This window comes from Epinephelus lanceolatus, chromosome 7 (assembly GCF_041903045.1).
Source record: "Epinephelus lanceolatus isolate andai-2023 chromosome 7, ASM4190304v1, whole genome shotgun sequence".
Taxonomy (NCBI): Eukaryota; Metazoa; Chordata; class Actinopteri; order Perciformes; family Serranidae; genus Epinephelus; species Epinephelus lanceolatus.
In genome coordinates, this window is record NC_135740.1 from 18,062,658 (window position 1) to 18,089,880 (window position 27,223).

Here is a 27,223-nt window from a genome sequence, read left to right on the forward strand (position 1 = left end):
CTATGTGACAGAGAGAATGAGAGATTGCTTTAAGGTAGTGTGTGTGTGTCATGACTGAGGACTGCCAGTCAGGCAGCAGTATAGCCTAGTCATGAATCGGGAGGAGCCAAGGTTTGATCCCTCAAGTAGCAGTGCTCCTGCCAAAATACTCCAGAGCAACCACCATACTGTGGGCAATCTCTGAACCCATCAGCCCTCAGTCTGATGACGGTTTAGCCTCCGGGGCAATGGCCAATATTTCCGGATATTCGGTGTAGCCAGCAGATATCCCGGCCAAGACTTCCTCTTTCATGCGCTGCTCATTGTTTACAGTGTGATTTGCAACTTGAGATAGTTCCAGACAACATTTTGGGTAATCTCTATAAACACATATCTGCATATGAATGCAGATAAGTTATAAAAAGCTAAATCATTGTCAGACAACAGCTGATGGGTTCTGGGACTGCAGGTACTGACTGTTTACCTACAGGCAAGCAAAGCCAGCTCAAACGTGATTGGTCAATACTACCTAGACAATACTACTGCGGAAACCAGAACGCCTCAGAGAATAAAAACTTGTACTTTTGCCTTCAGATTCTGCGTATATGCAGACATCTGTTTATAGAGATTACTATACTGGAGGTATTCTCAGAACCCATCTGCTATCAGTCTGACAACAATCTAGCCTCTGGGGGCAACAGCCAATATTTCAAGGGTTACCATGTAGCCAGCGGATATCTGGATAACAGATATCCGTGCCAAGACTTCCTCTTCCATGTGCTGGTCATGGTTTACAGTCTGATTAGCAAACTTGAGGCGCTATATACACATGTCAAGACTAATGAGGCTCTATAAACAGATATTTGCATATGAAAGCAAATTCATCATCCGATCATAGCCAGTGGGTTCTGAGGTTGCATTTTGGCCAGTGCGCTCCACCTCTTTTGCTCTCCGCTCGGACTGCTCGGCCAAAGCCCACTTGATCGTGATTGGTCAATTGGTCAATGCCTACAGATTCTTCAGTCATATGCGTCTGTTTGAAGAGATTATACTGGGGTGGAGGGGTTGGGTTACATATGTCATCCAACAAATCATATACGTACTGTACCATTTCTTGAAAAGAAGTTTCCAAAGCTTGATTTCCTAACTCTTAGGTACTTGGTTCAATAATAAGGAAAACAACTTGCAGCAACTTGAATTTTGATTGAGAATGAAATCAATCCATCCCACTGACCTTTTTCTGCTGTTGTTTTGTAGTTATGCAAGAGTCAGCAGGAACAGATCTCAAAACTCATCTTGTTGGTGCGTTTAACGCAATAATACCTGCGGCTTAGAGTCACCTGTCAAACAGCACGCTTTTTAATGCAAGAAAAAATTTGACTTTCTTATTAGTGATCTTTCAGGTTGGATCCTGTGACAACATACCTTTACAGCAGAGTGCTTTTGGCAGCCGTGTCTCAAATATCAGATGTCCTTGACTGCATGAAGGAGGAAAATGGTTTACCACAGAACAATAACATATCTTTGATAGGGACATGTTCTTTGTGACGGAGTCTCTCTGTTTTATTTCAATAATAGAATGAAATTAATACAACCCCATAGCTGCAGGTTTAAAAATTAATCTTAAAATTTGTTGAGTGGTTTGACAAAATGGTTAGCAGTATTGTTAAGTGTTCAAGATTGTTTTTTAAGGGGGTAAAACAAGCAAAATGTGTGGTATGGCCCTTTAAACTCTACCTGTGTACCCTTGTGGCTGAGCACAAAAGGAGAATTTGCCTCCCTCGAGTCCTGTTTATAGCCAGAGAGACTGCGGCGTGCTTGTGTTTTATGGTCTCGAGAATTTTTTATGGCTGCTGGGGGTGTTTATGCACGGGAAGAGAGGGTCAGAAGGGTGAAATCAATAGTGAGCCTTAATGAGGTTGTCTGAAAAGAAGGAAGGGAGGGGATATGTGGGTGATTTGACAGACGATGTTGAGAGAAGATTTGCTGCATGGAGCTGAAGAGGCTCGAACTCAAATTGACAAAACAATAGTGGCTCTTAGGTAGGTGTTAGGGTAACTTGGCAACTGGTTTAGTTTTGTCAAAGTCAGGAGAAAATGTTTTTCATTGTCTTGTTTTGTTCTTCGACAAAATGTAGCTTGCAGTGACTGACAGAAAACTTAATCTCACACAGACAGCCATCATATCCGTTCGAAATGTATTCAGGCCATGCCAGACTTATGAAGGCACGCTGTGTGATTGGTACATTTGGTTACACATACTTTTCATGAGAGGCAGGAAATTTGCAAACAAAATAAGCTGGCACTCCATTGATTTTTCCATAATATGTGTAGTTACCAGGGCACTTCTGTCTGATTTATTTTTCACTTTTTTTTAAAGAATTCAGCCCTGCTGTAGTAACCTAGTTAGATCAGAGTTACGTAGCAGGATTGTGATGTGACATATGCTGCCATAAAAAACAACATAACCCATTACAGATCCCCGTGATGCTGTAGCCTTTTCATTTGCCTGCTGGGAAAGGGATAACATGAGCTTCTGAGAGGCAGGACTGATGCTGTAACAACTGAATTATGAAAGAGACATTTTCAAATTGGTTTGGGATTTGTCCTCTTTGTGAAGACATTATTTTACATTCATTGTTCTCCTATAATAGGGTTTTCATAGAGGTCAGCTTGTGTGTGGGAAGGCTGAGTTGTTGTAGCTGTGCTCGGAGACAGCTGTCTGTACAGAGAAACACAGCTGATGAAACGTCTGTCAGCTCATGCTTTTCCTCTAGAGATCAGCATCCACCCAGGGTAGTAAAGGGGCAAGAGGTGGAGTTTATTTCAGTGAAGAAGGAAAGACACAATGCCTCACTTTTTAGTCCAGCAGCATGGCTTTAGCGATGGCAATATCAGTCGGTCCATCACTTTGGTCTAGACTGACACTCAACAACTGGATGGATTGTCATTAACTTTACACAAACATTCATGGTCCCCAAAGTTACTGATTTTAATGATCGCCTGACTTTTCATCTAGTGCCTCCATGAGGTTGGTATTTTATGTTTTTACTGAAGTTTCTTTCCAACCAGTGGGTGGATTGGTACAGAGATTTATGGTAGACAGATGATGAACCCTAATGCTTTTGGCTTTTACTCTGTGTCTAGTCCCAATTAGCAAATGCTGCAATGTAAATGTGGGCTAACACTCTGAAATAACATCATAACCATAGTAAACATTTCATCTGCTAAAAGCACAGACTGTATCAAAGGTAGCCTCTAGGTCTGAAAAGTGAAGCCAATGCAGAAGTGCCTTAAAGGGACATTGTGTAACATTTTCAGTTGTTTATTGGCAAAAATTGATGTCTGCATTCATAAATATGTCATCACTGGTGTACTATTACCTCCACCAATAATCTGACTTATTCTCGTAAAAGGAGAATTTCGGATTTGTTTGTACATTGTGCGGGTAAGTCGTCTGTGGGGTTCCATTACATTTCGCCATCTTGAGAATACACCCGCCAGCAAGGGACATACAGCACCGCCTTCGGCGTTTTTGTTGAGAGCCAGGTCAACACTGCGTGACTGAGGAGCCGAAGGAGAGGAGCAAGAGGCGCCTCGCTTCTACCCTGGCAAATTTGAAACAAAGTCCCACTCTTTGAGCATAATGCAGGATCATGCATATGCAGCATCATGGGAGACGGAATCCTTGTCGCCAAGAAAGCGCAAAAGGCAATAGAAAAGGCAGCGTGACCGGCGAATTAAAAAAACGAAGGCCCACATCGGGGTAGCCTTTCCCAGGTAGAGAGCTGCTGAGGGAGAAAGGTAATACAATCACAGGCCAGCGCTAACAGCGGCTAACAGCTAACAGCGGCGCAGTGATGCGAGGAGAGGGATGAGGCTGTTAGTGACTGGCCGCTAACAGCGGCTAACAGCCAACAGCGGCGCTGGCCTGTGATTGCATTACCATTCTCCCTCAGCAGCTCTCTCTATCTGGGAAAGGCAACCCCAATGCTGACCCTTGTTTTTTTAATTCGCCGGTCACGCTGCCTTTTTGATTCCCTTTTGCACTTTCTTGGCGACGAGGATTCCATCTCCCGTGATGCTGCATAATACATGATCCTGCATTATGCTCAAAGAGTGGGACTTTGTTATGCGGCAGTAGTGCCGCTGGCCACTAACAGCTGTTAGCGGCGCAGTAATGTGAGGAGAGGGATGAGGTGTGTGAGGTTGAGCCACTTGTCAGTTGTCAAAAGACAAGACGTGATCGGTTTGTTTCAATTTACATCTGCCCCAACAGTCCTACGTTGTAAACACAGCAGCATGGTGAGGAGGGGGTTTGTCAACTCGCGTCGCGTGTGTCTGTGTAGGAGCCTGAATGAATACTCCATGTAGTATCGGATGACATGGTTTTATCAGTGTTATCATAGCTTTTTGGTACACAGCGGCTACAGTTGTTGCAATACGTGTTTGAAACAGTGAGGCGCTAGAGTGCGCCATCTGTTTGAATGCAATATATGATTTCAGCGTTAGATGGTAGAAATTCCTACACACTGTGGCTTTAAGCTTGCATTCTTTCTAATGGCCAGCAGGGGGTGACGCCATTGGTTGCAAAAATAAGACTGATATTATGGAAATCTATGAGAAAATGACCTTACTTGTCACTTGATTTGTTACCTCAGTAACCATTTTCACAGTGAGTTTATGGTCTCGCTAGTTTCAAGTTTTCTTCAATACAGCATGATGTTCATTTTGTAAATCATGGGCACATTTAGAGTAAAATAGACAAAGCAGGGCATGATTCTGGGCGTGATTACCTTGTGAATGACAAGTTGCTTCCATGGTGTTGCCCTCTCTGTCAGATCCACCCCTCGCTCCTTCACACCTCTACCCTCCCATCCAAATAGGAATCTAATTACTTCAGTGACCCAATGATCACTTCAAAAGCCACAATGGCAATGGCCAAAATGCCAGACTAGAGGCTTCAGAATGGAAGTCCGCAAACCATTAGGTGACATCATAGTGGCTACTTCCACTTCTTTTATAGAGTCTATAGCTAAAAGTCTGCATGCTATCATGCTGATGTTAGCATTTCACTCAAAACCCCACTGTGTCCAAGTACAACCTAACTGAGCTGCTGGCATGGTTGTAGACTCTAAATCATATTGTAATTAATTGGGTTTAAAGCCTTCGAACTGCAGCCGCTAGTTGATTAATCGATCAGTTGATCCACTGAAAATTAACTAACAACTATTTTGATAATAAATTTATCATTTCAGGGCATTTTTTTTAAAGAATGACTGCCAACATTCTCTGGTTACAGCCTCTCAAATGTGTATATGTGTATATTTTCTGGTTTCTGTAGTCTAATGAAAGTAAACTGAAGTTCTTTGAGTGCTTATACCACAGTTTACCAAGAAGCAGGGAACATCACAACAAGAAGCCTGATGATATGTTACCATCTACAGCATGGCCATCTTGGTCATTCGCTCATTATTTACTATAAACAGGTCTAACCTCTTTTCCTTTTCCTCTTTTTTTACAGAGCACCTCATCTCCCCATCGAGTCCTGTAACCAATGGCAACCTCAGTCCAGACTCTTCCTCTGACCCGTGGCCCCAACAAAAACTTCCGTAACCCGTTGCCCCTCTCGTCCCGTTGCGGCATGGGAAGTGTAGGTAGTCTGGTGGAGAGGCCAGATGTGTCACCGACTAAAGGCAGCCGTGCAGTGCCCCAGGTGAGACCCAAACAGACCAACGGCCTCCTGAAGAAAGGCTTCACCCAAAGAGAGCTACTCAACTACCTCAACATCACCAGGTGAGTGCTGCCATAAAGACGCACATGCTTTCAAAGAACATTTTACATTGTGCAACTTTGAAGGCAAAGAACTCTGCGAGGAACTATAAAACGTGACAGGACTTGATCACAGTTGACCCATTGTGCTTCCAAACAGAAAAGAGCCTAAAGCAAGTGCAAGCAGTGAGGGTAAGAAGGACGTTATCCCTTGCCTCAGCCCTGCCAGTGGCCGTGAGGAGGACAACTTATACGCCAAGGTCTACCATAAAGACGGCACCGAAGTAGATTTGACAAAGAACTCACTGCCAAGTGGGGGCAAGTATGAAAAGGTGAATATTGTTGTTTAAAACACTGCAAAGGGTCAATCATATAAAGCCTATTTATAGTTGATTTATACTTTTGGTGGAGGTGTATGGTGTTTCCTTGCTGTATGAGTGAGTGACACCTTAAAGTTGACTCGGCTGTAAGAAGGTGCAGCACCATAGATTTTACAAATCAAGCAGCTCATTTCAGTGTTGTTAAGTTCGAGCTATGGATATATTCTGAGCCAGTTACTTTGAAATGTGTCTTTGGACAGCTGCTTGCCTTAGCAACGCTACTGTTATGTGAACATTATTGCTGTTAACGTTGAGGTCATTGGAACTGCTGTTTGCGCTAGTCCTTTCAGGTGCCACCAGACGCCAGTGGTCCATTTTGCTTGCATGCTTTCAGCTTCACATCATTGAAACCTTTCTGTCGTGAGAGATTCTGCAATAGCAGAAGAGGCTCAAAGCCTTGTGTGTTGTCCACTCCACCCACATTCTGCACCGGTGCCAGTGACATTGGATGAAATTTATTAGACACTGTCATAAATGTGTGCAGAAATGTTGCACGTTAGAAGTGCTTGATTTGTGGGAATTGATGAAATTATGCACAATACCCACGATCCTGCTCTGAAAGAATGTGCATTACATTATTAAAATCTTGATATAAGAGCGAAATACATAATTTAAAGAATCAGGGAAATCTTAAAGGTCGTAAAATGTCCTCTAAAGCAGTATGTGGAGGACCAAGTCTTATTTACAGATTCAGGCACAGATGCAGCCGAATGACTTCCCATTGTGTTCTTCTTATAAATGATATACAGCCAGTGACTGGCTGCCGGGGCTGTGCTAAATTGATCAGTATCACATTTATACATCTCAGGCAGCATGGTGCAACATAGCACCCCCATAGCCTGTTACCGGCATAAATCAGCCTCTGGTTCACCAGCATAGATTGAGAATCTGCCACTTGCTGTGTTGCTGAATTTATTGCAGCAATCAAATCTCACCTTTTTTTTTTGCTTGAATTGATCAACTCTAAGAACACACAGGGCGGGACAGCATCGATTTAATAGAAACATTGTGATTTATTGTTCTGTTGCCCACCCCCTGTTAGCTGTGAGTAAGGTCTCTCTCTCCCCTGTAGCTAAAGTTCCTACTATCTTTGCATCCTCTAAAAGTGCCCTGAACTTGGCTCTTTTTCTCCAGGCTCGTTTAAGGTCTGCCTTCAAGCCTGTCACCCCCAAAAATTTCAGCTCCATGCAAAACCTCTATCCATCATCCAAGTCGGAGGACGTGGACCATGGCCTCTCTAACGGGCTCCACAGAGCCTACGCCCATATCCCTAAAGCTGTCTCCACGTCGTCTTCGTCTTCATCGCCCTCACGTCATGGAGGACCAACAGCCAGTGGAAACAAGGTATCTTAACACACGATTATCACTTAAAATCTTTTCATAGACTTCAGTCAAAGTTGAGCTATGAGCCAGAGAACAGGTGCATTAGGTTTTAGATCCAGGATACAGTCTTTGTGTATTGATTACATGAGCAGAACAACTTCTCATGATTTGTCATTGTGTTCACTCATTATTTGGGATTAAATTAAATCTTTTCTCCACCTATTAATGTAACAGTGATGAATAACTGCATAATTATGACTGTAGACCCTCTCTTCGGTGCGTGGGATGAGCCAGGAGGATGATAACCTGTCAGACTCAGGCCATAACTCCATGAGCAGCCTGCCGCCATACCGGCCTCCCTTCCGCCCACACCTGTCTCACATCAGGTCTGCCGCAGCATTATTGTCTTAGCTCTACTTTATATTCAAAAGAAGTGTTGCTATAATTGATTTTTTTATACTTAATGACTGTGTGGGTGGTGATAATGGAAGAGATTTTAATGGCCTTTGGGATTTCTTTTTTTAGTGCATCTATGGGCCACATCAACACCATTGGCTCCCTAGAACGCACCTCTCTGGGCCAGAAGGCTGCAGGGCCAGGCGGTGTTGCCATTGGGGAAATGGCGTGTCGGAGCATGGCAACTCTGAGCCGTTTGGCTCCATATGGAGGGGAGGCTCCACCTCCTTATGAATGGACACTCTCCCTGTCTGTTGAGGAAGTGGTGAGTACTGCACAGATGCATGGATGAATGGAGGGATGAGCAGGTCAGAATGATTTACAGACTAGTTTGTCCTTCATGTTTTCTTTTCCAGGTCCGGGATCTCGAGGAGCGACTGGTGGAGAAAGAGCACGAGCTGAAACAGATGAGGAGAAACCTGGATGAAAGTGAGGGCGCCATCGCTCAGGTGAATCTCATTGTCTGTTCTTCATCATCAATCTTTACATCCATCTGCCTCTCTTTTGAAGTTTGACCCCCATCTGCTTGCCTTCATGCAGGTGTTTGAAGGGAAGCAGCGTCTGTGGGAGAAGGAGGTGGAGGAGCTGAAACGTCTGTATGCTGCCAAGCTGCGTCAGGTTTCCCAACATGCACAGCGTTCCCAGCGCAGCCTGCAGTTGCAGCTGTTCAAGGCCCAGCAGGAGAAGAACAGACTGCAAGAGGAGCTCGACAACCTGAATAAGGAAAGGAGCCAAGAGGCTGGAGCCATAACAAAGCGAACCAGTCCGACTCTGGAGGAGACACAATGGGAGGTATGGCCTTGGAAGAAAACTTTACAGCAGGGAGAGGCACTTAAAAAGTAGTAATTACAGGGGACAGTGAAGATAACACAATTACCTCCTTGTTTGCCCAGATAAAAAGATCACAACCAGGCCAGAAGAGTCAGTAAAAATTTATGTTTCTCCTGCCATTATCCCTGATCTTCCCCTGACTCTACCTCTCAGGTTTGCCAGAAGTCAGGAGAGATCTCCCTGTTGAAGCAGCAGCTGAGGGACTCCCAGGCGGAGGTGACCCAGAAGCTGAGTGAGATCTTCCAGCTGAAGACGCAGCTCAGGGAGACCCGCACAGATCTGCGCAACAGGGAGGGCCAGATAGACGCACTGAAGCTAGTCCTGCAGGGGACACAGCGTCGCAGATGCCCCTCTCAGACTGCACATGAGGATGGAAAAGGAGGTGAAGAGAGTCCTTCAGCTGGGGCAACAGGTAGATTTATGTGTCTGTCTCTTACTTGTGTATAAATATCATCACTGGCATTGTTTAACTATGTACTTTGATGATAAAAAAAGAATACACGTAGTCATGCTGAGGCACCACAAGTACAGATCAAATTTAATGTTCATTTGTTGATACAGCACTTCACCAAACGCAAGTCTTAGAGTACTTTACATAAACCTACGCCTGCACATGCCAAGCTGACATGCATGGAAATTCTTTGGGGGGAAAGTAAAAGGAGCAAGATAATTATATGCCACAGATGTCTGCTTAATATCACAGCAAGCGAGGCATCCAAACTGGGTTTCTTATCAACACAGCTGGAGCTTGTCTGGGTTATTTTGAGCTAGGATGTTTACATGCCTGGACCCAAAATCAGGTTATTTGACTAACCAGGTCAAGAGCAGAGTTCTCTGCACATTTAAAAGCAGCCAGTGTCTTCCATTATATTCCCCCTACGGCTGTGCTGGCCTGTAGTTGAAGCCATGTGGACCTTTTGCTTGCAGGAGGATGCGGGGGCCCTACGGAGGAGCGTCTGCGCGCAGAGCTCCTGCTGGAGCGACGCCAGAGCGAGGCCCAGGCAATGGCTTTCGAGGAGGAGAGGAAGACATGGCAGACAGAAAAGGACAAGGTCATCCGCTACCAGAAGGAGCTGCAGGCCAGCTACTTAGAGATGTACCACCGCAATGAGGCGCTGGAGAGGGAACTGTACCTGCTGCGGCTAAACAGAGAGCGAGGAGGAGCAGGAGCAGGAGCAGGAGCAGGAGGAGGAGGAGGAGGAGGAGGGGGAGGAGGGAGCAGAGATGGGACATTGGAAAGAGAAGTGCCAGAGCTGAGGAGTGAGAGAGGGGGTGAAAAACAAGAGGACAGACCTTCCTCTGGTTTGCCATGGATAGAGAGAATTGAATCATCTGAAATTTGAATGTGACGGACTGACTGGTATTTGCAATGCAAACTGTTTTCTCCCTGAAGTGTGCTTGCTATGGAGGCCCATGTCCGCCAGAAGAAGGGGAAAAATAGACTTAACAAGTCAAAGGTATGAGATAAGGAAGAATTTTTAACTCACTAAGGCAAAATTTTAGACATTTTCAGTACTTACCAGGTTATTAATTATGAGGAAGCTATCTACATTTTTAATTCACTTTGTCAAAATGCTTTATTTAACACATTTTAAATGATGTGATCCTCAAATCTTTTGATCTGCCGTGTAAATATGATCAGATACTAAGTCAGCATGTTGACTCACTAAAGCTCACACTATCCGTAAGACCATTTTTCAGCTTTTACAAAGAGATTTCTCACATTTTTCCACATCTCTCAGCAAAAAGCTTCTTCTTTCCCCAGTGTGGTGGCTGTGGTAAAGCCATTTGATGCTCCTGTTAGGATTGTAAACTTCTGGTTGGTCAGTTGATTGGTTGGTCCATATGCTCTTTTCCAACCAAATTCTCATTGGTCGGTCAATCGCTGGTATTTTTGGCCCACCCTTTCTCTCGGCATTATTATCATTTCATTCGGCTACCAGTGCGTTTGCTACATTCCACAAGCTCATTTAGCTCTCTCAATCTAATCTTTGTTAAATGCCACAATCATATAAACACAGGCAAATTAGCCATCACTAACATACCCTTAAGTCTTTCAGCCCGAATTGGCTACCCAGCAGTTACTGCTTTGCTGTGGGTGTGTGCTTTGTGCTAACGTTAGCTGCTATTAGCTGCTGAACAAGAGGCTCTCTCACTCTTTGGTTCAGAGGGTGTGTGCTGTGCCACCATAGACTGCGTGCTACTGGGTTAGCTGCTAACAAGAGTCTGTCGCTGCAGCCAAGCCTTTGTTCTTTGACTCAGGGGGTGTGTGTGTGCTTTGTGCTACTGGGTTAGCTGCTAATGAGAGTTCTTCACTTCGCAGCAACTCCCTCTTCGTTTCAGTTTCTTCAGAAGACACGCCCCCAGCATCTTGGAGCAGAGAATCAAATTTGGCTGAGTGGTTAATAACACACTTTTCTATTGTGTGGTAAACTCATAACACATTTATTTTTGCTTTACCTTGACTTTACGTCAACACTGGGATAGTACTACCTCAAAAGTCTGACATATTATCTCATATTTTTGACTTTGAAGAGTATATTGATTTTTTACCATGCATAATTTTCATCTGTTTTCCTTCTCCTGGCCTCTCATGGGCTTCCATAGTTTCTTGTCTGTTTGCCATTCTCTGCCCATGCACCCTTGTTGATTGTTTAATGCCCTGATCCTGCAAAGACTGGACCAATAATCTCCTACAGAACACACTAATACTGAGGGTAGCTGCACAGAGACACTGTCTGTGTCTCGTCTGTCCTTTGGCAGAAGAGTGGTGACAACTCAGTAAAAATACAGCCAAACACCTGAACTGTCCTGCTTAAGACTTCTATCCAATTATAAACCTGTAAATGAGCAAATTAATATCCTGATTGTTTATATTTTATGTTCATTTGATAGATAATTTCTGGTTTGGACTGCTGTATAGTCTTAGTCTTATAGACAGTAACCAAAGGACTCAAAGGGATTTGGTGTGGCCCAGGAACATCTCAGCACCTGTTCAGTCTGTGCAGAAGGGTCTGTGAATTCAGGGTTCACTTGGGTCTGTGAGGAAAGCTGCATCTCTGGGTTAAGTATTTGGGATTAAACCAATCTGGTGCCAAGGTACTAATGCTATGTCTTTGCCATGGAGAAAACTGTGTACCATACTTAAGAAACTGGAAATGTTGGACCTTTATCTCATTGAGTGTCCAGCTCCTGTCAGATGAGATCTATAAATTTTGTACATAATGTAATTTTGATTTGATCGGCCTTTGTCATTGTATTTCAAGCACACTGTTGTCTTAAATGGGCATATTGCCACATGTTTTGATTGCAGTGAAAGCAATCGACACATTCGGATGTTAAACATGACTGCCCTGCTTACCGGTGCGATTTGTTGCGCATACCCAGCCAATGCCATTATAAAATGCATGACATAGGTGAAGTTGCTCTCTTGTATTGTTTATTATGAATATATGAACATCCAAAAGCCAGCTCTCAACCAACCCTTCAACATACTGTGACTCTTGTCTATTTACTGGAATTAAACCTGTACAATATAAATATATATGTTTGGATTCATAATAAACATTTATGAAGTGGTGAAAGAGCTTTGTAGATGGTGCTTGTCCCGATGGTATTTTGGGGGGTAAATCAAGGCTGCAAAATGCTTTATCATAGGCCTTACTGTCCGACATTGTTTGAATTAAATGCACCAGAAATCACTTGTCAAAATGTTAGTGGCGTAACTGATGGCATTCACCCGAGGGCTCAGACGGCTGCCTGCTCCGAAGGGGCTTAAAATCTCCACAGAGCGTGCCAATAAAACCCAAGGACAGGAGCTTTATGACAGAATGAACAACAGAGCGGTGGAGGCTTTTGGGACTAATGTGGCTTTTAGAGGTTGAGCCTTGAATCCTTATCTCAGCCTTTCCCTAAGGCCCTCCCTGCTCTACCCCAGCCAGTCCTCACATACCATCTCCTGCAGCACAGACGGCAGGGAGCTGGAGGGTCGGCTGAGATGGAAACATAGGAGGATCCCTGTTTGCTCAAGAAAATAAGCACCTCTATGGAAACCATCAAATGTGCAAACTAGAACAGAGTGCCAAGGATGTCTTGGCAAGGATGAAAGCTTAACGTTTGACTCTATTTTTTTTTTTTTTTTTCAAATCCATGTGTTATGTTTATGGTTTTGAAGGAGAGAATATCTATAAAATAGTGTGAAAAATGAGAGAAATTGCACATGTAAGTCCATAACGCAGGTTTATTTTTTTATCCAGGGTCATAATCTGAATAGCTATGAGCTGTGGCTGACTCACGAGGCCCTTACCTTGGCATTTAAAGCATTATATAAACTGGGGCTTAATATAACTGCACAGCTCAGGAGTGGTTTGCTGAAGTGGGATGAAAAAGGATTCTTACCTCATGTTATCACTCTGTGGGAGGGTTGCAGTGCTGAATGCCATCAGTGCTGTTCGTCTGATGAATTCAAATGATTATTTGAAATCAGAATTTAGAAAGGAAAAATGGTTCCTTGTTGAAACTCATTTTAATTAAAACCTCCAGCTTGTGATCTAATGCACTTCAAGGCTATTTAGTCAGTTCAATACAGCAATAGCACCACCAAGTGGTGCTGAAAGGAGGCTGAGCAGATATAAAACCATGAAGATAAATCAGTTATTCGGGGCTCCCACAGACATGGAAACCCTGGACAATTTAATTTTCAAGGCCCAGAAAAGTCATACACTCAGTAAAATCCTTGAAAGTTTATGAAAAGTCATCGTATTTTGTTGTGTGTAATTGAAGTGTTACAGTCATGTCTGTGGATAACCTTCCACATATTGTAACCTAAAGGTCCATTGTGTAAGATTTAAGTGGATTTAGTGGCATATGCTGCTGGTGAGGATAACACATTGCAACCAGCTGAAACTTCTCCCAGTTTGAATTCCTTCAGTGTTCAATGTTTGGCAACCAGGTTTTTACCAGGAGCCGAATTATCCACAAGGGTCTCTTCCTCTCCAAAAGAAATGGACCAGGTGATTTAGACCAGTAAAAAACACTGAATACAATCAAGTGTTTGTCTGATGCCCGCCATGGAGGAGCTGTTATCTAAAGAAGCTGACGTGAAAATGTGAATGTCCCTATTTAGAGCCAGTGTTTCATTTGTCCGTTCTGGGCTTCATCTGGACAATCTCCATAGATGAGAATGTGCTCCCTATTGTAGATACAGTCAGGTCCATAATTATTTGGACAATGATACAGTTGTCATCATTTTGCCTCTGTACACCACCACAATGGGTTTTAAATGAAACAATGAATACGTGCTTAAAGTGCAGACTCTCAGCTTTCATTTAAGGCTTTTTTCAAAAATGTAGTATGAACCGTGTAGGAATGACAACCATTTCTTTACACAGTCCCCCAACTTTAAGGGCTCGTAAGTATTTGGACAAACTAACATAATCATCAATTTAACAGTCAGTTTTAATACTTGGTTGCAAATCCTTTACAGTCAATGACTGCCTGAAGTGTTGGACACATAGGCATCACCAGATGCTGGGTTTCTTCCCTGGTGATGCTCTGCCAGCCCTTTACTGCAGCCGTCTGCACTTCCTGCTTGTGTTTTGGGTGTTTTGCCCTCAGTTTTGGCTTCAGCAAGAGAAACACATGCTCAATTGGATCCAGGTCAGATGATATGACTTGGCCATTGCAGAACATTCCACTTCTTTGCCTTAAAAATGTCTTTGGTTGCTTTTGCAGTATGCTTCAGGTCATTGTCCAACTGCATTGTGAAGCATCGTCCAATGAGTTTTGAAGCATTTGGTTGAATCTGAGCAGATAATGTAGCCCCAAACACTTCAGCTTTCATCCTGCTGCTCTTGTAAGCAGTCACATCATCAATAAATACAAGAGAACCAGTTCCACTGGCAGCCATACATGGCCATGACATAACAGTACCTCCACCATGCTTCACTGATGAGGTGGTGTGCTTTGGATCATGAGCAGTTCCTTCCCTTCTTCCTTCTCTTGTCTTTCCATCATTCTGGTAGTTGATCTTTGTTTTATCTGTCCATAGTATGCTGTTCCACAACTGTACAGGCTTTTTAGATGGTTTTTGACAAACTCTAATCTGGCCTTCAAATTTTAAGGCTAACCAATGGTTTGCATCTTGTAATAAACCCTCTGTATTTATTCTAGTAAAGTCTTGTCTTGCTTACAAGAGCAGCAGGATGAAAGCTGAAGTGTTTGGGGCACCATTATCTGCTCGGATTCAACTAAATGCTTCAAAACTCATTGGACGATGCTTCACAGTGCAGTTGGACATTGACCTGAAGCATACTGCAAAAGCAACCAAAGACATTTTTAAGGCAAAGAAGTGGAATGTTCTGCAATGGCCAAGTCATATTATCTGACCTGAATCCAATTGAGCATGCGTTTCTCTTGCTGAAGCCAAAACTGAGGGCAAAACACCCAAAACACAAGCAGGAAGTGCAGACGGCTGCAGTAAAGGGCTGGCAGAGCATCACCAGGGAAGAAACACAGCATCTAATGATGCCTATGTGTCCAACACTTCAGGCAGTCATTGACTGTAAAGGATTTGCAACCAAGTATTAAAACTGACTGTTTAATTGATGATTATGTTAGTTTGTCCAAATACTTATGAGCCCTTAAAGTTGGGGGACTGTGTGAAGAAATGGTTGTAATTCCTACACGGTTCATCCTACATTTTTGAAAAAAGTCTTAAATGAAAGCTGAGAGTCTGCACTTTAAGCAGGTATTCATTGTTTCATTTAAAACCCATTGTGGTGGTGTACAGAGCCAAAATGACAACAACTGTATCATTGTCCAAATAATTATGGACCTGACTGTATAAACGGCTCATTCTAAGTTACTGAAAACACAATGATTCTTATTTTCAGGTGGTTATCTAATAACAAAAACATACTTATTATATTCCATTTCGCCAGTATATCCCCCAAAATCCTACACAATGGACCTTTGATTTATTTTCTGTAGATGGTAAAGAAACATGGCTCTAATATGTGTTGATGTGTCACCTTTACCATCATGTACACTTCATTTTTTACCCACATTCTCCATCTCTCCCTCGTTGTATGCAACCTTGGTGAATGAATAACACCAGGCAAGTGGGGCGAGAATGTTTCCATATCTGTGCACCACTGCTACTTTTAAATTGTACTGCATTTTTGAGATGGGGCCTTGATATGGGCAGCACAGGGCGTTCAGCTGCCACTCTGAGCACCATGTGTACATTGGTTTCATTTTAACTAGTCTGAAAGTAGAGCGTAGTAGTTTAAGGCAGTGGTTCCCAACTGGTCCAACCACAGGGTCCAGATTTCCCCTTTGTCATTAGTTTAAGGTCCACACAGTTTAATACACACAGCGTCACACTTTGGTAAGGTCGCTGAGCAAGTTTGCTGTCTCTGTCCAGTAGTTGTCAGTTAGTCACTCATTCTACAGCAGGAGAAGGCACTTCAAAATAAAAGTTAAGTGCCAGAAATTCACTGTAACTAAAAATAAAGTGTGTTTTTTACAACTTGACACATTAGTGAGTCATTTGCGATCCATTCCGAATGGACCGCAACCCATTTTTGGACACCGACCCACCAGTTGGGAACCGCTGGTTTAAGGTTAATAATATAATTAATATTTGGAGTAAAGTATACTACACGCCTCTGTTCTTGTTATATATTATGAATGGTCAAGGAATTTTTATTATGGGTCCTTAAAAAGTCAATATAAATTTTGCACATGATACTGTTGGGAAACCCTGTGTGGTGGGAACAGGCCACCACCTGATGCCATGTCACACCTCCAAAGCTGACTTGGAGTATAAATTTTTATTTTAATTTCAGATGCAAGTATATGAAACATGTTAGAGGATAAATATTTACAATAAAAGTTGCATTAACACACAAAAGCAGGAAATGCAAACATTCAACAAAATTAATACGACAGAAGTACGGAGCGCTAGCAGTCTATCCGAAGGAACACTCAAAGAAGCAATGAATGATTGTCAACCAAAGAAAGAAAAAAGAGGAAATTCAGTGAAAGTCCACGCAAAACATGTGCTTCAACCCATTTCCAAATGAAACCAGATAAAAATCTTAAATCTGAGTGTAATGTTGCATTGTCAGTGTGAGCTATGCTGGTGCGGTGCTTGCTAAACAAATTAGCCTCACTATAGTGTGAGGTGACATCACCATTTTCAAGAGGACACCGGGGAACTTGCACTGTTGATCATCTAAACATATTGTATTGAACATCCAAATGCCTTGGACCTTGTGACAGGCTTTTCCCCCAGTGTATGCTTGCACATCACCATCTGAATAATATATACAAACTCTTATAATACCCAAACTATCAGCCTCACCCAGTGAAATATGTGTCATCTTTGTTCAAGACTCCTTATATAAATGTACAACTTTAAAACTGCAAAGTGTGGTATGAAGTGATACAATGAGCCCTGAGGAAATGTATGGATTTAAATGTTTCTATGACTCCATCTCAAATAAAAGCTATGCAGCAGAGGAATTTTCTAAGTATATATTAAACAACAGCCACAATGATCAGAGGACTTTCCCCCACCCACGACGAGTAAAGCTGAATCACAAGCCTACAGTCACTGCAAGTCAGACCATACGGCTACCATCACACCACTTTAACATCTCCAAATCACATGGCTTGCAAGCTTAGGATACACAATGCAGGGCAGAGTGATTCGATGGCACAACCGTGATGTGAACTGTTGAGTCGATAGCTCTGAGAGTTACGCAGTAGTGTTGATTACGCACGTTGCCGTTCAGTTTAATTTACTATTTTACATGAGCCGTTGTCGCAATGAAAAATAGAAACAAAGCACATTTCACAGTAGTATATATTTTTTGTTTCCTTTTTGTCACTGTTTGTTAAATACATACATAGAACAAGACAAATGGCTTCTACAATGAGGAAAAATCTTGCTGGTGCAGTCAGTCCAAAAAAACAAAAAGAAAAAAAAAGCTGTTCCCCCCCATTGCTGAGTTAATTGTTTTACTGATCAAATGGTTACATCAGCCAACAGTGACTTTCAAGCTACGTGAGGCCTTTATTACATTATGGAGGAGCAATGGGTCACAATCAAGAGTTCGATTCGATGGAGACCTCCACAGTTCCCTTCACCAGCAAATAATAAACCTTCAGCACAGTTTGTTTTTCCGTGGTTTTTGTCATGTATAATAGAAGTTTATTATTACCATTCTGAAACCAGACACTGCCTATCTATACCATTTACCCACACTCACCCATCCATTATCATTCAACTGCTTCTGTCACAAAAAAAGGAGAAAAAAATGAAGCAGTCGTCCAACTCAAACAGTCGATAAAGCCGAGAAAACAAACACTATAAAGTATTACATACTTTAAAAAGATAAGCCTATAACTCTGCAGACATTTGCAAATGAGTTTCAATGAATGAGCCTTTTTCAGAGGTGCTTCTTCATGAGGATGCTCTCATTACTGACAGACTCCTCACTCTACTACAGGTCGTAGTCTGACCATTCCCGCTGGACTCTGTATACTACGCAAAGTTGGAAGGTCCGAGGTGGGTTACGGGATGGCCAAGGCTGTCCAGAGGAGCACTGGGATAAAACCTTAATGCTTACAATAACAGGCCGAGAGGCCAGGGACAGAGGAAAAAGGGCCAGAGCAAATGGTCCTGGAAATGCAAAGAGCTCCAGGGAACTTCATCCTTACTCGTGAAGAAAGTGTGCCGTATCAAAAGTAGATCTGCTTGGCGTGTGAAGGATTCTGCTCCATGGGGCAGTACGGACATTTCAACCTGAGGATGAGACAGGGGAGGGTGGGAGAGCAGGAACAGGATGTTACAGTTTTAACAGACCATATTGATTGCTTTGGCTGATTAACTACAAATCTTATACACTTTACAGAGCTGGCCATTTTCCAAAATAAACAGTTTTTGGATTGATTTCTTAATTTACAGAAAGACACTTATTTTAATTAATTTCACCACATTACTTCAGCCTTAAAACAAGCTTGCTTTTTATGAGAAGTGGCCCAGCTGAACATTACGTTTTTAAATGCAAGAAAATATCAGTGAAGACTTCACAAGTCCATGTTTACTATTTGTCTTCTCAGTGTGATTCTCAGACATAATGAGACATAATGATAAATACAGCTCTCACTCATGAGTTCTGGCGCACAGCAGGAAATTCAGGTGTCAAACTAGGCAGCACTACAGCTAAACAGTACACTAAAATATGTTTCTGAAAACATCTGAGGCGAGAAATATGTAACAAAATCTGAATCATATTCGATCACCATTGCCTAGTCTGACAGTTTGACCACAGTTCACAGAGCAACTGACATGACTAACAGCTGCATTAGAGACTCCTCGGCTCTGACTAATTGTTTTTTGGTGCAACACAGTAGATTCTTGTGAATGCAGAGGAAGTAGGAGGTAGGAGTGGGACATGACTATTCATCTTGCATACTTCTTTCAGAATATTATGACAGTTTTGGTTATTTTAGTTATTAGTTATCAACTACAGCTTTAGGTATGCTGATACAGTACTCCTGCTCATTGGGCGTGGTTATGTAATTAGAGAAACAAATTCTTAGGTCAGAGTGGCTAATAACACTGCTCACTCATTGACACTGCATGCTTGTGGGCTACTGTAAGTTATAGATGCAGCGATAACACTATGGCTCACTCAGGTGCACACAGTGAAACACAGTTCACTGGGGACCAGAAAAAAAATCCACAGTGCTAACATATGTGCATGACAGACCGTCAATAACTTGTGGAGCAGCACTGCAAAAACACAAATTTAAAATGAGATCTTTAACGCTACCTTGCTAGAGTGACAACACAATGCTCTTTGATAACAGCCAAAAGGAGTCGGATCCCTCTTTACACCTGCAACCTGGACACAGACCTACATATAATGTCAGTTTCTAAAGTTTTTATATCTTAACCAAAAAGTTTTCTATCAGCTGTTGCCGTTTTCAGCATATCCTCCACAGCGAAATTACTGCAAGGAAATATTGCTGGGTTCAATGTAGACACGCAGCAGGTGTGGTCAAATGCCAGAGCGACGCCATCACAGCGTGCACGTGTTCCCAAGCACTCTGAGATAAACCAAGTTCAACTTTTGGAATACAGCAAGGTGCACCACGTGTCATGTGATGAGGACCATTCAATCACAGCTGACAGATATCTTTCCCCTCTTCCGTAAATATCAGTCTGCGATAAATATGGAAGATGAAGTTAGGGCAGGTCTGCCAGAGCTTTACATTTGTTCCATGGACGATAGGCGCCTGGAGGAAGATCAGCTCTGCACTCAGGATTTTAGGTAAACAGGCTATGGTACTGTGCTTGTTGGGGATGCTTAGCAACCTCAGACACAACCTGCAACTGCGCTCTTGAAAGCTGGCACAAAAAAGGCACAAAAGTAGCGCCCAGTGCCCGACCTTGCAATTTCCAGGCGGTTAAAGATGTGGCATGTGTACGGCTCCTTAGCGGGGTTCCTTAAAATGTTGTGATCCAAGACTCCAACACAACTTTTGTAACTATTGCTACTCACACAACCTTATCCCACCATGCACATATCAATAAATCAGACTGCCAACTTACTTCCCAGCGTTAGTCAATTTGTTGAGGGCATCTCTGGAGATGACGTGGCCACAGATGAGCTTCATGGGAGGATTGCTCTCTGAGGTTTGCTGCCTGAGGATTGGGCAGGCGAACACAGAGTGGTACCAGCATTTTTTCCCAAGGTCGATTTCAATCTACAGCAACAGAAATGATGAGAATTAACTGAATGACGAGAAATGAGTGATAAGATGCTGTTTGGAAATTCAAAGGGACATACAGGCAGCTCATCTTTGTGCGTCCAGACTCCGCTGCACTGTCTTTGCTCTATCACCTGCTTGATGTTCATCAGCACTGGCAAGGCCATACAGCCCGATGCAAAACTGCAGACAAACAGACATTGCAACATTGTTACAGTTTGACTTTGGTTAAACTGATTTAAGCACAGGCTTGAAGAAGACAACATGGTGATGACGATGCAATGGCACAGTTTATACTTAATCTTGAACTTCAAAAAAATAGAAATGAGTTGTTTTAACTTTAGTCTCAACGTTGGTATAAATGTAAAGGTGCTGACAAGAAATCAGAGAAGGGGTGTAGGGTGTTGTTCATACTTGTCTTACCTAACACTGAGTGGGGACTCTACAGACAGGCCCAGTAAAGCACAGGCATCCCGGGTGAAGATGTTACAGATCTCTGCCCACTGATTTGTCTCCAGCAGACTGCGGTACGGAGAGTTCTCGATGCCGTGACGCAGGTACACCAGACTGCCCATCAGAATCTGAATATCTAGAGGGACAAAAAAGTACAGGTGTGGACACACAACCAATCAAACATTACATGAGTATTGTTAAAAAAAGGCCTCAGAATTAGTGAAGAAGACTTTCATTCCTTCTTGGTTGCTCTTGTACTATTCCTGAATTGTGGGGACTCTCCTTAAAAAACTCAGAGCCTACACTTCTTTCTAGTTTCAGAAAAACTGTGAAACACAACTCAAGTTAAGCACTTTGTGTATTAGTGTCGGTAATGTCACGATGATGCTACTGTATACTGTCTACCTCTCTGGTGTTGGGAGGCGAAGGGCTGAAAGTGTCTGGCATACTGCAGGGCCTCCATTTGGTTGGCGATTCCCCCGCTGAGCAGGCTGATGAAGTACAAGCGGTGCAATTTGAACTCTAGACTGCTGTTCAAGTCCAAAAGGCGCTGCCGATTCGTCACAGCCCATCTGTTCAAAAAGGCACAGCCATGAATAAGTACAGTCATCTATGTCGACACTTACAGCGATCAACATCCTGGAGGGAGCTTTTCCAATCATCATTATGTGATTAAAAGTGACGTCTTTAGCATGACCAAGGAAAACCTAATCTCAACAGACATTCCTCGAGCATTTTGGGACTTTATAGAAGGAGTAACTTCTCAGTTCCCTAAAGTTTAAGTCTAAGTTTAAGTGTATTCCCCCATGCTATGTTGTATGGATTTTGTACTTCTTGTAGTGCATTTTAAAGTAAAGCAGCTAAAATGTCTCCCTCTCTACCAATGTGTGAAAATGGTGCAAGCCATTTTGTTCTCTTTACGGAGATGACGACTGTCTAGACACAGATAACAGGAAATCGAAAACTTACTCTAGTGCCGGCCTGAGGTCCTGCATCCTCAGAGCTTCAAGAATTCTGTTCAGCTCCAGGAAAGGCTGCTTCATACTCATATCTATAACTACACCAGACTCCTGGGGAACAAACAATGGGTAGCAAGAATTCTACATTAATAATCCTGACAGAAAAACAAGGATTACACTAGATTTGAGGCCCCATAATGTTGCCTCAATTCATTTGCATTAATATGTTTCAGAACACAATCATCTTAGAAACCACTCAGGCTGCTTTTTCATTACAAAATTAGTTTCAAGGCTTCAGGCTTACTTACCTGACAAAGATCCTCTGCTACACTGAGCATCCCTTGTCTGTACAGGTGCTCCACAATGGTCTCACTCAGGTATTTCTGTCTTTCTGGGGTGTCCCACACTGTCTCGGCCACCACAGCACTGATCTCTGCATCAAAATTCTGCAGAATAGCATTTTAGAGGTTAAGTATATGTGTACAAAATGTTAAATGCTTAAGAAAGTTGCTCCTTACTCTTACCCTGTCAATGGCTTTGCCCACTTTTGACACACTGCCATGGATGTCCTTATGTCGGGAGGCTAGCATCTGCACTGTTTCTTTGATGTTCTTACAACACTGTGCCATAGTCTGAGATAGGACTGATAAGTCTGCATCTTGTACTCCTGCAAAAGAGAGAAAGTAAGAGTCTTCACTGTGCAGGTCTACAACAATATGTGCCTTATTAATTATAATACAGCATGGATGAAACACAACTAACAAAGCACAACTGTAATTTCTGATGGAACAAAAAAAAACAGCTGAGAATAAGATTTAGTTCACTTATTATAAATATATCTTCATCATCTTGTGTGCATCAGTATTTCTTACCGAAAGCAACTAGCTGTCCTCGAATCTCGCAGACGCTGCGCAGGAGCTCGTCTAGCCTCTCCTCAGACTGGTGGCCGTACATTACAAAGCGATGAAGCACTTTCTCCAGCTCCCGCTCGACACACGCACACTGTTCCATGGTTCAGACTGGAACACTCACACACACAAAAAGACACCTAGATTAAGAGAAAAAAATATAGGACAAGGACAAAATACAGGTCAAAGTCAGTGAACATGTAATACTGCCTGATTGACACTGTTTTTCTTTTTGGCCAACACCAGTACAGATATTAGACAATATGATAACAATATAATAGATGTTTTTTTCAGTTGTATGGGCTGAAATTAACACTTGTTTTCATCAAGATTAATGTGCCAATTATTTCTCAATAAATCGTTTAATCAAAAGTAGGGCTGCCACGATTAGTCGACTAATTGATGACTAATCGACTATTAAAATAATCGGTGACTATTTTAGTAGTCAACTAATCGGTTTGAGTAATTTTTAATAGAAAAGTACTATAAAAGTACCCCAAAATACTCTTACTGCAGCTTCTTACATTCAGATATTGGCAGCTTTACACACTCTCCCATGACAGTGAACTAAAACCCTTTGGCCTGAGTATGAAACAAGACATTAGATGACGTAATTTTGGGGTTTTGGCGAGACAGACCAACATTTTTCAACATTTTAACACATTTTTCGATGAAATGATTAGTTGACTAATCGAAGAAATAATCGACAGATTAGTCGACAATGAAAATAATCGTTAGTGACAGCCCTAATCAAAAGGTCAGACAATGGTGAAAAATGCCAATCTCAATTTGGGCCTCCAGTTTCTTGTGTTGTTTGACCAGCAGCTCCAAACCCAAAGATATCCAGTTTATAATCAAATTAGCAATAGAGAAATCAGAAAAACATCACAACTGAGCAGACAGAACTGCATTATATGGGGTTATTTTACTCGAAAAATTACAATTTATCTATTTTTATCTACTTTTTAAATCGCTGGAGATCAATTTCTGGTCAATCAACTAATCGTTTCAGCTCCATTTTTTTTCACCTGATTACAAAGCATAATAAATCCTTTTTTAAACAATACCCTCAAATATTTTCTAAAGAACTGTATCAAGAATGACCTATAAATGTTGAAAAATACACTTGTCAGTGCAATATAATAGCAACACTGTTTCTAAACTACTTCAAACATATATTTGGACAATGAACATGCCAACAGTGATATGATGATAACCCAGCTGATGTATTGGTCAGGCTCCAGTAATTCATGTTTTTGTTTTATCTATAGTTTCCAGATGTCTGTAGTTTTCTGCAGTGGACTGAACACAAAAGAAATCCAACAAATAAGGACTGTGGGATAATTATTTAGCTGTAAGAGACCATGCCATTATTTCAATGTCACAAACCAGTTGCCAAAATGCACATCTTCCTGACAATCTTATGATTGTCTTTGAACAGTACAACCCCAGCCCTGAGGTACGATGTTTTAGAGAGACCTTTAAGGGCTAGTAGACACTCGTTTGTTCTGAGGGGAGGAAAAAGGCAAACCTACCCCGTTGTGCCCTGATAAAAATAAAGTTTGGCTTAATATAACAGTGCTAACAACTAGCGGGGCCTTTAACAATGTTAAGCGCAGGCACACTGTGTACTCTGCGGCCTTGTGTTTACTAACGTTAGTCACCATTAGCGTCTCAACCATACATAAGTATTGTTTCATCATCAGGTGACGAGAGCAAGTGTTGCTCAGTGACTTTGTTTGAGCAGCTGGTCGTCACTCAGAGATCATTTCTTTCGTGATATAAAAACATCAAATCATTGATATGTATAGCTTTGCTGTAACTCACCGCTTATAAGCTGAATACAGAAAATGTCCACCTAGCAGTTACCGTAATAGAGCTAACCAACATAAACGCAAACTACATTTCTATTTTAACATGGAAATGCCACATTACGCATTTTTTAATACTCAGTGACAATAATAAATACAAACTGCCACAAGCTACTAACCATGTATTTGATTTCGGTGCGGTTATTTAGAAAATTAAACAGCCGCACAGCTAACATAAACAAACGGTATCACAGAAGCTGGCTAGCTACAAAAGCTCGCCATTGCTAGCAGCTACTTAGCTAGTTGATGTTAGCTAGCTGCTGACTGACAAGGCCCAAATAATTTCAGGAGAGAATGACAACCCGCTGGTCTTCGTTATTTTGTATTATACCAACACTTAAAACGTCTGTCGCCTTTTGACTGAAATATAAAATGTGTTTAAATAAACGTCACTCACCTATCCTGCTAATTAGTTAGCAGACATTAGCGTTAGCAACTTGCCTGTTATGGTAGCACTTCACCAGCAGTCGTAATGCGGATCTTCCTGTGTCGCATTCTGCCATAGCAGGACATTTCACAATAAAAGTCATTTTCTCTGCGACACCAAGCACCAAAAGCTCCATGATTTTAACATTTTAAAGCTGTCACAACTTCGGATACTTACGCATCACAATTCAAACAACGTTTTCATGTTATAGTTAGTAAATGTAATGTTTGAGCTAAGTTTAGTCTTCGGTAGTTTTATCTATAGCCTAGCAACCCATCATATTTTTAATTCAGTCATATGTAAGTGGGAATCAGGTAAAGTGGGACAAATAAGATTTTACATCCAGGGCTCTTTAAATATTAGCAGCCAGTCACCAAACAAGTTATTGCACTGTTAATACAAATCTGCCTTACATGAAACAATTATTTTTACTAGTCTGAGATAACCAGTATGGGCAGAGCAAAGAGTCAAAACTCCACTGGTCCCAGAACTTCCAGTGTAAGCTATACTGCATATTGATTAGGATGTAGGATGTTGCATTTTATTACATGTTAGCCTTATGATTGAAATATTTTCATAATATACGCATTACCTTTATGGGACAGGATTTCAGGTGAGAACTTAATGCATACATGTAAAATGGGGCAACAAAAATTAATCTTAAATGGGACATTTTTCTGACGTGAAACCAGCATGTTTTTAGGCTGTCAGGTGCCATAAAATCAAGAGTTGATTGTGTGCTAACTTGTCATGTTACAGACATTTGGAGTGTTTTTGTCACTTGAAAAATGTTAAAGATGATGCAGTGAGTCAATGTCAGCCACTATACTCCTGAATTTGCCATCATTATTACACCCACAAGCACACACACACACACACACACACACACACACACACACACACACACACACGCCCATTGTAGACAATGTGGCACCAAGGAAACAGGCAAGCTATAAAGAACAGGAAAAGCACAGCAGAAAAGTTGGACAAACATTTTTAATGAATAGCCACAGGTAACATGAATGATTTAATGAATTAATGACTGAACTGAAAAACAGATTTCGTCATTTAAAAAACAAACAAACATGACTGTGCCATTTTACCTGAACATGTCATCGCAGTGGGGTAAAGGTTCTCAAAGTTTTTCACGTTCCAAAGTTTTGAAAATATTTTCCTTTGCAACATTTTTTTCTCTATAGAAATATAGAAGTCCATAACAACATATAAAAGTAACACAAGCAAAAGTAACAAACGCATTCAGAGTTTTAGGTGGTTTTCTTGGTAATCTACCTTAAAGTGTCCCAGATTACTTGACTTAATCTATTCAAAGTCTTAAACTGCAAAATAATCAATAAGTATAACAGTCAGATTTATGTTGTGGAATCAAAAATAAAATATTTTCTTTTGAAATGGAGTGGAGTAAAAATAGAAAGTAGCACAAATAAGGTGGAGTACAAGGAGGCCTACCTTAAAACTCACTGTCACTGAACACTGGAAAAGTAAAGGGCCTGTGTGTAGGATTAGTATTCAGATCCCTTACTTAGTTAAAAGTACCAATAGCACACTGTAAAAATACTCCATCACAAGTAAAAGGCCTGCAATGAAAATAAAAGTATTTTACTTATGTGTATATATATATATATATATATATACATATATTGAAGTGGAGCAGATTGTTTTTTTTTTTAAATAGAGCTGTAGCTTTTCAATGCCGGTGAATCTTATTCAATTAATTTATTGCTTGATTTGTAAAATGTAGGTTAATAGTGAGAAATGCCAATCATAGTTAGTGACACCATCAAATGTCCTTTGTCTAACCAGCAGTTCAAAGCTCAAAATTATTCAGTGCACTATTATTAATTTCAGGCACAGAAAGGCAGCAAATATTCATATTCAAGAACAATTTGAGAATTGTGTTATGAATTAGAAATTCTCAAGAAGGGTAGCTACAGACTCCTCCAATTTGTTCTCAAGAAGATTAGTCGACTAAATACTTAGTTACATTCCACCACTTGTATTAGAAACATGGCTAGTGTTGAGCTTGGCCCAAAGGAGTAACTAGGTCAGTCCAAAAAAGA

General features: G+C 41.6%; 2 protein-coding genes across 4 annotated transcripts in view; one reads left to right on the forward strand and one right to left on the reverse strand.

Moving 5' to 3' along the window:
* Nucleotides 1–12,324, forward strand: part of n4bp3 (NEDD4 binding protein 3) — a 35,008-nt gene extending 22,684 nt beyond the window's left edge. For both annotated transcript variants that reach the window (XM_033633901.2, XM_033633902.2), the window contains exons 2-10: nt 5,503–5,774; nt 5,911–6,082; nt 7,265–7,474; nt 7,718–7,839; nt 7,979–8,174; nt 8,266–8,358; nt 8,450–8,701; nt 8,894–9,152; nt 9,668–12,324. In XM_033633901.2, coding sequence (XP_033489792.2) covers nt 5,536–5,774; nt 5,911–6,082; nt 7,265–7,474; nt 7,718–7,839; nt 7,979–8,174; nt 8,266–8,358; nt 8,450–8,701; nt 8,894–9,152; nt 9,668–10,083 — 1,959 coding nt within the window. In that variant the 5' untranslated portion in view covers nt 5,503–5,535 and the 3' untranslated portion in view covers nt 10,084–12,324. The remainder of the gene's footprint in view (nt 1–5,502; nt 5,775–5,910; nt 6,083–7,264; nt 7,475–7,717; nt 7,840–7,978; nt 8,175–8,265; nt 8,359–8,449; nt 8,702–8,893; nt 9,153–9,667) is intronic.
* Nucleotides 12,325–16,556: 4,232 nt separating this feature from the next.
* On the reverse strand, nt 16,557–25,243 carry rmnd5b (required for meiotic nuclear division 5 homolog B). Of its 2 annotated transcripts, none has more exons than XM_033633651.2 (10): nt 25,160–25,243; nt 22,812–22,987; nt 22,464–22,606; nt 22,248–22,385; nt 21,950–22,050; nt 21,386–21,552; nt 20,951–21,116; nt 20,608–20,710; nt 20,370–20,524; nt 16,557–18,554 (listed from the first exon to the last, which is right to left on the reverse strand). In XM_033633651.2, exons 2-10 carry the CDS (start codon nt 22,948–22,950, stop codon nt 18,491–18,493), a joined length of 1,176 nt encoding a protein of 391 aa, XP_033489542.1. In that variant the 5' UTR covers nt 22,951–22,987; nt 25,160–25,243; the 3' UTR covers nt 16,557–18,490. The 2 variants fall into 2 exon arrangements, with proteins under 2 accessions (XP_033489542.1, XP_033489541.1); XM_033633650.2 differs by having other exon boundaries at nt 25,116–25,201.
* Nucleotides 25,244–27,223: the final 1,980 nt, after the last annotated feature.

Coding starts and splice junctions, on each gene's coding strand:
- rmnd5b (XM_033633651.2), bottom strand. CDS start 22,950: ATGGAACAGTGTGCGTGTGTCGAGCGGGAGCTGGAGAAAGTGCTTCAT. Junction 22,607..22,811: donor AGGACAGCTAGTTGCTTTCG/GTAAGAAATACT, acceptor TCTCTTTTGCAG/GAGTACAAGATGCAGACTTA. Junction 20,711..20,950: donor GAGTCCCCACTCAGTGTTAG/GTAAGACAAGTA, acceptor GTTTGTCTGCAG/TTTTGCATCGGGCTGTATGG.